Genomic DNA, 12089 nt, shown 5'->3' with positions numbered 1-12089 from the left:
TAAAGTGGCTTCGAAGGGAAAAGATATTCTTCTTTTAACGCTTGTTTATGTCTTTCTAAGACCTTATCGATAGGTTTTATCGACTAGCAAAGATTATTTCTTCGAGTAGTTTAACTGACGCATACAAAGATCGATTTTGACTTTGAAAAAGTGGGTCTATTTTCGCGCGGCCAAAGCAATTACGTTATTCCTATCTAATTCTTTGTCAATGAAAAGGCAATGTTTACAAGCCATTAAAAAAACACAATAATTACAGTGTAGCCCTGAGATCTTCCCAAGAGTCTTGCTGGCTTAACCTAACATTTTCTTTCTTCAAATTACACGCTTCTGTACTTTTCCTTGCTCGTTTTTCCTGTGGCACTTTTCACTAAGACATTAGCTGTTTGTGCCCTAAGAACTTGATAGTCTAGCCACCGGTATCCACTTCTTTATATGCCACACAAAGTGACCTTGGGAGTCTTTGTGCTTCATTGATTGTAGGGAACAGTAATTTGCCTAGCGCAAATATCTTTTCGCAGGGAATGAAGACTTTTGATATTTCTGTTAAAAACTGAACCACCAACTGAAAGATTTTGCAGGGAATGTTAGATAATTAAGATTTAATTTACCCCTGTCGGTAGTCTTTTCGGTAACAAGTCTAAGGAAAGTCATATTGCAGGTACGTTTAAAGATAATCAAAGGCTTAGATAGAATGGATACAGACTCTATATTTCACTGCAAAAAAGAAAAATGAAAATAGCTGCGGGCTAAGAGTGCATAGCGAGCGCGGAGATGTGTGTAGTAGAGGACGAGCGAAAGAATAAGTAAAAAAAAATATCCTTCCTCTGGCTAATTACCGCTTAAATTTTTTCCCTATTTTGGAAGTCCTGGCGTTATCTTTAGAGATCTGAGCAAGCTTATTAATTATGAATTCACAGCTAAACCTTGGCTGCCAACTGTTAGGGAAAGAGTCGTCTTAAGCCGCCAAGAAGTGGTTGATTTACACAGAATGGAAAAGGAGTAAAGCTTGAAACGTTAACACACAAAAGGAATCTCAATTCCCTCACCTATTTACCAGCGCTGATTTTCGACATGAATTTGCTCATTTATCTTTTGATGGCAATATTGTACGCCGTTACTGCAAGGAAAGGTAAGAGTCCTTAGATTTGTTTTATTGAACCTTTAAGTCTATAATTCAATTAGTGGGTTTCAAGCATATTTTGGAACTCCGTTTCATTTCATTTAATAAATAAACCGGTTTATAGAACCACAAACAATTTTCGGACAAACGTGAACGTTTCAAAATACGGTAATGGTTCGATCAATAAAATTTAGGCCAGTGGTTCCATCGAAATACTCTTTCTGATTGATAACTGCGATGAAATGTTTCAAATACGGAATAAGCGGACTACGTAGGTCACTATGCCCTAGGTCACTAATCTGTTAATTAAGATAACAAATAATTCCCTGCAATATCAGCCACTAAAGACTTGTTTCAGTTCCAGTCCTCTACGCCGTGTTTCTTTGAAAAGAAAGCACAGGGTAAACCAAAACTTGACATTATGTAATAGATGCACTACAAAGAAATCAAGGAAAAATTAAATATGCTTTCTTGATATCGCCTTTTTTAGATAAGTTAAATATAGACACGGTGGCTTACTTTTTAGCGTGTTGGAGTCCGGATCGAACGTTTGACTTTAAGAGTGTGCCCGTGAGAGAACAGGGCAGAACCAGGTAACATGTGATACAGCTCATATCACCGATTTCGCCCAAACTTAGCATAAATGTTGGGTATGGTGAGCTATTTACTGTGGCAAAACATTAACTCAAAATATTTTATTCCCTTCAAGTTATGGCACCTTTTGAAAAAATGGCCATTTTTCACTAATTTATGCATATTTAATTAGCTGACTTTGATTGACCAGTTCCACAAGAAAAAAAGACTTCTGAAAATAAAATTCACTGCGTTATATTCTGTGGTTATTAGGCTTTAAGTACAATAATTCACTTCAACCGTCTGATTTGATTTCTTCTCCTCAAACGGTCTTTTGGAAGGTACACATTTCGTACAGTTGGAAATAGCCTTTAACTAGTGCCCAATATCTCCCATGAGCAACAACTTATATACATTATTCTTACATGGGTAATGAAATCCATCATTAAACTTCACAAAAATGCCACAAAATGTCTGGGGACTTCAATATTTTATTAGTATTGAGGAACTAAACACACGTGACTTAACGATTTCTTGCTATTTCATCAAAATTCACCGAAACACAGAAGCCATTTATTTGCCTCAATTTGGCATAAAATCGGTACGAAATAGCTAATCAAGCACAAATCTATAGATAACAATCAAAATATTGGCGAAGAAAAGGCAGTTGGGACATTTTTCGGAGCGTTTTCTGAGCCATATAATTCGGCAATGTTGTGATAGCAAATGTAAAAATAGCAGCGAAAGATTTTCTTCACAAGCTCGCTCAATTCAACATTTAGGCACATCAAAGTTAAGAAACAAGAAAGTAATACTACATACATGCCACTTATCGACACACAGATGCTTTCTTTTTTCGCTGCACTTCGATCCTTCGATCGATCTCAATTGACATGTACTGTTGCTTTGAGGCGCGATGAACTTAGCCAATACATCGTGGTTCATTCTTCGTGAAAGTTGTAAACAGGTTGTCAATAAAGTCATTCAAAGAGCTGTTCAAAGTTGACGGAAGGACACTTGTCTCAGCCAGTTTGCATGAAATAAATTTAACTGGAAAATAAACAGCCGCCATGTTGAATTTCTACCTTTGAGCCTGCCGTTTCAGTCAGCGGTACGGCCGTTCACTGGGTATCACGCGTCCATCACGCGTGACCACACGCGCGATCATTTGCTTTTCCTCCGCGAGTGTTCGTTGGATGCGTTTGTGATGAAAATGAGAATATTTTCAAATTGTCGTAGGGAAAACAATTTCCTCCGCTACAGCTTGACGTGTTTACCGCAATGTGATGCTGAACGAACTCTAGGGTGCTTACCATTTGTTGGAGAGAACCGGTTGGAATGACCACTGAAAAATGGAAAGGCTGGCTTCTTTCCAAAATAAGCAAACTAACCGAAATAGATGTCGCTTACCATTTGTAGCTCAGTTTCCTGTTATTTCTTTCCGTTGTTGGGAGACTTGAAGGATGGGAGACTAGAACTGGGAAACCTTACAAATGGTAATTAAATTTCTGACGTTCCGTCAATTTCCGAAGAGACTTTCCAGAAAAAAAACTGTTCCATTTGACTTTCACCGAAACAGAGTTCTTGATTTTTCTGTTCAACGGTCGGCATGCACGACAACCAAATCAAAATAATTGTTTATGTTCCAAAATGACGCTAAATGGCGGTATTAAACTGCTCCGACGTCTCGGCAATACTGCCTTTTTTGGGGTGGCACCCTGAAGAAGGCAGTAGTGCCGAAACGTCGGAGCAGTTTTATACCGCCATTTAGCGTCATTTTGGAGCATAAACAGTTATTTTTAGCATAAAAGACGCTACACAGTTAAACAAATCAAAATGTCAACGTCTCCCAGTTACTTTTCAGACATTTGTATTTTTTTTATAGCTTTTCAAATTCCCCTCCCCTGGCGGAAATAGTGATTAATACCGCGCATAACGATTACATTTTTTGACCAAATTCCCCTACCCCTGGGGGCATAAATGGGGAAAAATGAATAACTCGGCAAAATTGGAGAATAACGTTTACCACGGGATAAATCACTATACGGTGGATAGCGAGGTAGGTTTTGTAATCGTTTCTTGCGCAAGTGCTTTAGTTGGGGGAGCGTCTGTGCTGAACTGAACAAAGTATTCACGTACGAAATGCCTTTAGCGACGCAGTCTATATGGCGCAGCAAATATATACATATATCTATAAAGGTGTGAATGTAGAGAGAGAAAACAACAAAGAATAAAACGGGTTTCCCTCGCGTTGACCTCGAAAAAGACAGAAGACTACCTGTGCTGGTTGAAACATTAGCTAATAAGTTTGGCCGTCTTGCGTAGTCCTAGTCTTGCAATAAATTTGTTAAAGAAATAAAAAACGCACCCGAGTGCATTGTTGAGTTATATAAGCACGCGGGAATTTTTAAGAACACGAGAGAAGTGCATAGAGAAGCACGAGGCGCAGCCGAGTGCTTCTCGCACTTCTCGAGTGTTCTTAAAAATTCCCAAGTGCTTATATAACTCAACAATGCACGAGGAGAAAGTTTTTTATTTCTTTTATGAAATGTTAAAGAAATTGCGTGCGCTAAAACTCGTGACGTAAGCAGCGTGCATTATAACTCGATAAAGCACGCGCGTGACGTATGCAGCGTGCTTTATTGAGCTATAATGAATTCAAACTGACCAATCACAGCGCGCGCAATTACTCGGACATTTTATAATTAGTTTTAATGCGGGGTTTAAGCACTCTACAAAAGTCTGCATTCGCGTCTTTGTAACTCACATAGCCACTTAAATTGAGTCGGTGATGAAGAAAATTATCATTTGAAGCCGCAATTCGTCACTTGCAATGTGGGCATTCAAGAGGAAAAATTTGTCCCCATAAAAGCCCTTTTCTAAAACAAAACTGCAGTAATGACGTTTATCGGTAAATGGACAGATGGAGAACTTTGTGGGATCCCGAAAAAGAGAGTGGGTACAAATTCAGTCTCCTAGCTACCAAAGTGTAATATAATATAGACGATTTGAACAGAAGGAATAGATGTACACAGGCCAGGCTAACAACCTGACCGCCATTTCTTCGAATGTCCATATTTACCCCCTCCCCCACCTCCTAAAAAAGACAGAAACAACAAAAAAAACAATAAACATACTAGTTTTAACCTGATATAAGATGGAAAAACTTGCTCTGATTATTTAATGGTTTCCGACATTTCAGAGCTCAATTTCAGAGCATCAAAACCGATTGCATCGCATACATTACACTGCATCCAGTGTATTTCTCTTCAACTATTTATCAAAAAAATTCAATGGAGAAGTTGAAAAAAATTCTCACTTTTACAAGAAACGCACACTACTTATAAGGCTAAGATCAAGCCCCGGTTGTTCAGAGGGTAGATAACGCCATGCGCTACTTATTCCGACGAAAACAAACATTTGCGGAGGAAAAGCAAATGAACACGAGTGTGTATAGCTGTGTATAGCTGTGTTGGGCTATGTATAGGCGTGTATAGCTGTGTAGGGCTAGGCCATGTATCCCTTCTATGAATATCCCTATATAGGATTTAGTCAAACAACTATATGATGACTACACTACGTACTTGCCCCAGTGAACGCCCGTACCGCTGACTGAAACGGCAGGCTCAAAGGTAGAAATTCAACATGGCGGCTGTTTATTTTCCAGTTAAATTTATTTCATGCAAACTGGCTGAGACAAGTGTCCTTCCGTCAACTTTGAACAGCTCTTTGAATGACTTTATTGACAACCTGTTTACAACTTTCACGAAGAATGAACCACGATGTATTGGCTAAGTTCATCGCGCCTCAAAGCAACAGTACATGTCAATTGAGATCGATCGAAGGATCGAAGTGCAGCGAGGAAGAACAAATTCTTCAAAAGAAAGCATCTGTGTGTCGATAAGTGGCATGTATGTAGTATAACTTTCTTGTTTCTTAACTTTGATGTGCCTAAATGTTGAATTGAGCGAGCTTTTGAAGAAAATCTTTCGCTGCTATTTTTACATTTACTATCACAACATTGCCGAATTATATGGCTCTGAAAACGCTCCGAAAAATGCCCTAACTGCCAATCTTCGCCAATATTTTGATTGTTATCTATAGATTTATGCTTGATTAGCTATTTCGTACCGATTTTATGCCAAATTGAGGCAAATAAATGGCTTCTGTGTTTCGGTGAATTTTGATGAAATAGCAAGAAATCGTTAAGTCACGTGTGTTTAGTTCCTCAATACTAACAGAATATTAAAGTCCCCAGACATTTTGTGGCATTTTTGTGAAGTTTAATGATGGATTTCATTACCCATGTAAGAATAATGTATATAAGTTGTTGCTCATGGGAAATATTGGGCACTAGTTAAAGGCTATTTCCAACAGTACGAAATGTGTACCTTCCAAAAGACCGTTTGAGGAGAAGAAATCAAATCAGACGGTTGAAGTGAATTATTGTACTTAAAGCCTAATAACCACAGAATATAACGCAGTGAATTTTATTTTCAGAAGTCTTTTTTTCTTGTGGAACTGGTCAATCAAAGTCAGCTAATTAAATATGCATAAATTAGTGAAAAATGGCCATTTTTTCAAAAGGTGCCATAACTTGAAGGGAATAAAATATTTTGAGTTAATGTTTTGCCACAGTAAATAGCTCACCATACCCAACATTTATGCTAAGTTTGGGCAAAATCGGTGATATGAGCTGTATCACCTGTTGCCTGGTCCTCTTATGGACACACTCTTAATCATTCACAGTTTAAGGTCAACTAGTTAAAAAGTTCTCTTTTGAAAGGCGCAAAGGCTTGGGAGCTTTCAAAATTAACCATAAACGCTCTTAAAAGCACGGCTTATCCCTTTATCCTCATCAGGAACAGGGATTACTTTCGTAATGGATTTTGTCATTTATGTTTAAATGTGAATGCCAAAGGGCAGTGACTAAAAGTATCTTGGCAATATGTAAGGTGAAAGAAACTAAGCCTATATGTAAAAATAGACAGGATACCGCTGGGATATCCAAAACAAAGCGACTTCAACCAGTCATGCTTGTCTTCCTTTTGTTTTGAATGTCCCAGAGCGTACCTTGCTCTCCAGCATGGCGAATTTTTTACCATGTGACCGTAAGCTACAAAGGGCCCATTATAGGGTTTTTCAGGTATCCATGTGAGACTTGCATTTGCAAAGTTTTGGAATTTTTTGGTTTAATGTATTCTTGTTTAAAAGGAAACGCTGATAATCTTAGCGGGTGGTAGTCTTAGCAGGTGGTATTGCAAGTCAATATGGAAACGAAGCAAATGTTTCAGTTGTCTTAGAGCAGAATTCTTCCCTCTGTGTTTAAAATGGAAATTCATTTAAGATATTTCTTTTACAGATAATTTTTTCTCTTTAACCAATATAATTAACCTTTTTTGTTTTTTAAGATGTACATTATATTAGTAGAAGGTCTTTTGCCCTTGTTTATTTAGGTGATGATCCCAAATTAGCGTTTCTTTGTCTAGCGTTAATTTAAGTTTGGAATTAAAGAAGGGCGTTGATTTTGCGCTCATTTTGCTTTTTACTGAACGATTAACCAGAATAGTTTTTCTCATTAAGTAGGACTAAGTCAGTTTTTGAAGATTTAAAGGGCAGTGTCACCAACATTCAGTGCAACTTGAAAATCCAAGGAAGGTGTTGTTATTAATAAGACATTCACTTAAATTTACTAATAGTTGCCTGGCTGCACTACTCATGAATATTGTTACGAATTGGAAGGAAAGAAGTTGGCCAAAACTCGAAAGCCTCGCCAGCCGAGTAGTCGACTGAGTAGTCTTGGCAGGTAGTAGTCTTAGCAGGTGGTATGGCGAGTCAATATGGGACGAAGTTGTGCAATATGTTTGGGAAATGGTGCAGAATTCGTTGGAACAAAATTACTTAAAACTTACTTTAGTCACATCTTGAAGAATGAATTTATGCCTTTCTCGTGTTGTTCCCCCCTGTTGTGCGTGCACCCTCATAATTCTAGATATAGAATAGTTTACACAAAAAACATGGAAGACTTCTCGTGACACTATCATTTTAAGCAAATTCCACCATAGGGGAACTTATTAGATTAGGAGCGCTTTAAAGGCAGGTTTTTTTCAGAAGGTATTTTGATAGGAAAGAGGGTGTTAAATCGTTGAGTCTTTATAAAAACGTCTAGCCTGGAAGAAAGATTGTGCGTAGTCTCAACTTATCTGTTTTGCCTTCATCCATTCTCTGGCTCTGTGCAAGGCACAGGAACAGTTTTTAACTGCATTAGAAATGAAAACTGGACAAGAACGGTGAAGCCATAACGGAAAATAAAAAAAAAACAAAGCTCGAATGCTTTTGAGAAATCGCTGTAAAAAGGCAAACTTGATAATAGTACTGACAACCCGTGCAAATTCACGGCACGAAAAGTAAACTAAGAAATGCACCTGAAAAACACGGGGAAATAACTGGTTAACATTAAGTTCTGTAGACAAAACAAATCTTGTCTGTTTTCCCGACGGCACCGTTCCCTCATGAGAAATATATTTATGACCTGCAAATTTTCAAAGAAATACAAGTTTGTCTTTTCTTCCTCCTTTAAGAAGTTTGTGAATACCTGTTTTGTGCGGTAAAAGCTAATGGAGCTTAACAACAGGTAGCTAGGCAACCTATTAACGTGCTAAGCATGAAACTCTAACGATATTTCACTATTTTTATCTGGCAGACCATGTCACTTTGCTATTTGTTGGAGACATTTCCTTCTCTGGTCCTACAAAGTATTACGTGGAACACAAGTATCACACATATAATGATTCGTTCAATGAAGTGGCACCGTACATCAGAGAAGCTATTTCAGTGGGTAATTTGGAGTCTCCTTTTGTCAACAAAGATGTGTATCGCCACATGTACAAAGGAAAAAAGACAGTTATACTTGAAGCCAGTCCGAAGGCCGCCCCAGCATTAAGGTAAAGTAAAGAAAAGAAACATTCAAACTAGGCTAAAATAAAATGCAGAACTTTAAATCATCGAAACCGTAGAAAGCTGCCGGCCATAACGTATTCGAAACACAAATTCAAAGCAGATAACCATCGACAGTATTCGCCCGCAAAATCACGCTTGTTTGAAAAGGTCTGTTGTATTCTGATTTGTAATCACTTTTTTGCTCAAATAGAGGATAATACATGGTTGCGCGGAGATAAGAAATTTATTTTGGAGTTTTTAAATCGATATCTCATGAGTTTACGATGTTTTTGACGATTTTCCGAAGATTTCAGACCATTTCTCGAAGATTTCAAAAGATTTTCAAAATGTTGTCCGAGGGTCGTACGAATGTTTCCGACCATTTTCCGAACTCTTCCGAAAGTTTCCCAAGATTTCCGAAGATTGCCGAGGAAGATCCGAAGATGTTTCGTCTTAATATCGATAAACTTTGGCGCACTGAGTATTGAAACATGGCAAACTCTGCGAGCTAATTGGTTAAAAATGATATCACACGTGTACCACTGCAGTTTATATAATAAATAGATATAATAAAGAGTCATGTGTTATAGTGCTAGAGCTGTGGCTAGCTAAAAGTCGGTACCGAATGTTTTCGTAATGCCTGCCCATGAGCACTGAGATTCCCAGATGGCTGGAAAAACGTGCGCAAAAACACAACGAAGAGAAAACTTGTTATTAACTCTCACTTATTCGGCACCGAATACTGGGAGCACATCATTTATACAGTAAAAACCCGCGTATAAGAACCTAGGTTTTTTCAAGTTAGCCTAAACAGGTTCTTATATAAATGGTATTTAGTGTAAAATTAGGCTAACTAGGTTCTTAATTAGGTTCTTAACTTTTGTTCAAGAAATAAACTAGATTTTTTAAATGATCTGGTCTTTAATGTCCAATAGCAGTATTCTTGGAGGCTTCGGTAAGCAAAATACTATGCAGATTTATTTTTGAATTCATGTACTGACTGATTTCATAAGGTTCATCTGTTCATCTCTTTTTTTTTTATCTCAGTTAATAATTATATTCAAGGGGGACAAGTTTTATGTAACTATGCTGTGAATATAATGTGTACAGACTGTGTTATAGATATAATATTTTTGAGAAGATTTTTTAATTCTATATTTTTGAGAAGATTTTTTTTGTTTTTTGAAAATAAGAACCTGTTTTAGAATTTTAGCCTAAAATGGTTCTTATGTAAAGGGTGCTTAAAAATGAAATTTTAGCCTAACAGGTTCTTAAATGTTAGGTTCTTATACCCGGGTTTTTACTGTATCATAGATACTGAGATTTTCTCACGAAAAAACGATTGCGTACAAATGATACGTAAAATGCATTAGCCAATAGGAAAGGCGAACGATGAAAACTCACTAGTGAAAAAACGTCGTTCGTCCAATCACAAGCGCGAACGACGAAAACTCACTTGAGAACAACACCGTATCGCCATTTTGATTCTCGTCGTAAACAACGGCGACATGGCGGAGACACGTTCAAGGTAGACTACGAGCAGGAGTCCGTCGAGCTTGAAGCGAATTTTTTTTCGAAGAGTTCGTCGAGCTTATAGCGAAAAAAATTACGCGTGGGGGGAGGAGGCGGGGCAAGGCGAGAAGCGAAAAAAATAGGGACTACCCGCTAAGCCACAGTGTTTGAATTATGCGTTGCTCTCACAACGCAAAAATATGATTGGCTAACGCTTGGAGCGTTGACAGCAAGATGTCAATACGTTGTTAACACTTGAATGTCATATTGCGAAGCGATGGGAGCGGGAGCTTTTGAGCTCTCGAAATCGCTTCTTGAATCGTACTTTGTCGCTATAAAATTGCATCTCCGAAGAACATTTTTAATTCAGTGTATGAGCAGCAAGCCGCCAAAGTACGGAGCGAAAATAAGAGAAGAGAATTCAACCAAAAGTAGCTTTATTCCACAGAAATTCAAGGCTCGTAAACAAGACAACGGCTGTTTTGCGCGAGCTTCGTAATTACTAGCCGGGAATAAACAAATTTAAACAAACAGAAGCGCTTTAAACACTTACATCAAGCTGCCTTTACATTAAGTAGCCCATAGAGGTGAATCAGTGTTAAAAAATAAACATTGCTGGAACTGTATAAATCGCCAGAGATAAAACTTTGCAGACGATTCATCAAAAAAGCTTTGAGTTTTTGATGCGTACGTGACAAACCCAACCAAGTGCAGCGGTGTCAATTGACAGTACGTCAAAATGCGGAAATATTATTGGACACGGCAAATTAGATTTGAAATCGAAGCCAAAAATCACTCGGCCGTGAAAGGTCAAACGCTGTGGCTTTGCGGGTAGTCCCTATTTTTTTTCGCTTCTCGCCTTGTCCCGCCTCCTCCCCCCGCGCGTAATTTTTTCGCTATAAGCTCGACGAACTCTTCGAAAAAAAATTTCGCTTCAAGCTCGACGGACTCTGCGAAAAAATAGGGACTGCTCGTAGTCTACGTTCAAGGTTTGTTTGTGTCTTTAACGGCTCCACTGAGTCGTTTATATTGCAGAACAGGAAAACCAAAACACTATAAAGAAAACGAAACAAGACGGCCTTGTTGTCACAACGTTTCTTCAAACAAAAAGAGAAACACGAAGCGAGATAACGGAAATTCCTCCTGCCGAGTTGAATAAACCTTTGAGTAAATTCGCACAAAGGAAGGACAAGAATACGGGCCGTCTTCACTCCGAGGAATTGTAGCAAGTTTTGATTCAGATGACGACTAAGACACTGCAGGTTTGTCCTTGGTTTTGGCAGACTGTTTTCTTGATTCCTCAGTAATTTGTTGAAAGTTCGCTCGAGTTCGCGTTGAGCTAAGCTTATTCAGCGTATAGCGCTGTTTTGTTCTGTTAAAACATTGAACTGGAACTTGCAAGTTTTGTACAAGTCTCAGTCAGGTTTTGTGTCAAAAGTTGTTTCTGTAAAAGTTGTGAGAGTATAAACTGACGTCTCATTTCTTGTGTTACTTCATTAAAGATGTGATTTTGAAAGACTATTTTAGTTTATGGCAGATGAATGGGTTTCTTAAACACGCGCGTGGCTGATAAAAAGTCTAGCGATTTAATTTGCTTTTCAAAAACATCAGTATCTATAAAATAAACAAATTACACCATGGAAAATGCTTTGTACGATTTTTATTCACTCGTAGAGTTGTATCAGAAAAGTCACTCGTTCGCTACGCTCACTCGTTCGTTTTCTGATACTACTCAGCTCGTGAATAAAAATCGTACGCGCACATTTTCCATGGAGTATCTCTATATCGCTCACGGTCTTTCTTAAATCGTACCAGAAAGGCCTCGGGCGATTGATTCTTTCAGCACATTCCTCATGCTTGGTTAATGAGAAGCCGATTGTCACTTGTACGCTTAGTCTGAGCATAACTCAAGTCATTTGACCTGCAACTTTGTTGATAACAATTG

At 38.2% G+C, this 12089-nt stretch overlaps 1 protein-coding gene across 1 annotated transcript in view; it reads left to right on the top strand.

Annotated features, from left to right (window-relative positions):
- The first annotated feature begins 1048 nt into the window (after positions 1–1048).
- Positions 1049–12089, top strand: part of LOC144660793 (capsule biosynthesis protein CapA-like) — a 34265-nt gene continuing 23224 nt past the window's right edge. Inside the window, exons 1-2 of the mRNA XM_078521517.1 lie at positions 1049–1129; positions 8397–8637. Coding sequence (XP_078377643.1) covers positions 1072–1129; positions 8397–8637 — 299 coding nt within the window. The 5' untranslated portion in view covers positions 1049–1071. The remainder of the gene's footprint in view (positions 1130–8396; positions 8638–12089) is intronic.

This window comes from Oculina patagonica, chromosome 7 (genome assembly GCF_052425735.1).
Source record: "Oculina patagonica isolate OP01 chromosome 7, crgOcupat, whole genome shotgun sequence".
In the NCBI taxonomy this organism is placed as follows: domain Eukaryota; kingdom Metazoa; phylum Cnidaria; class Anthozoa; order Scleractinia; family Oculinidae; genus Oculina; species Oculina patagonica.
Note: the sequence above shows the minus strand (reverse complement) of the source record. Positions and strands in the feature narration are given on the sequence as shown.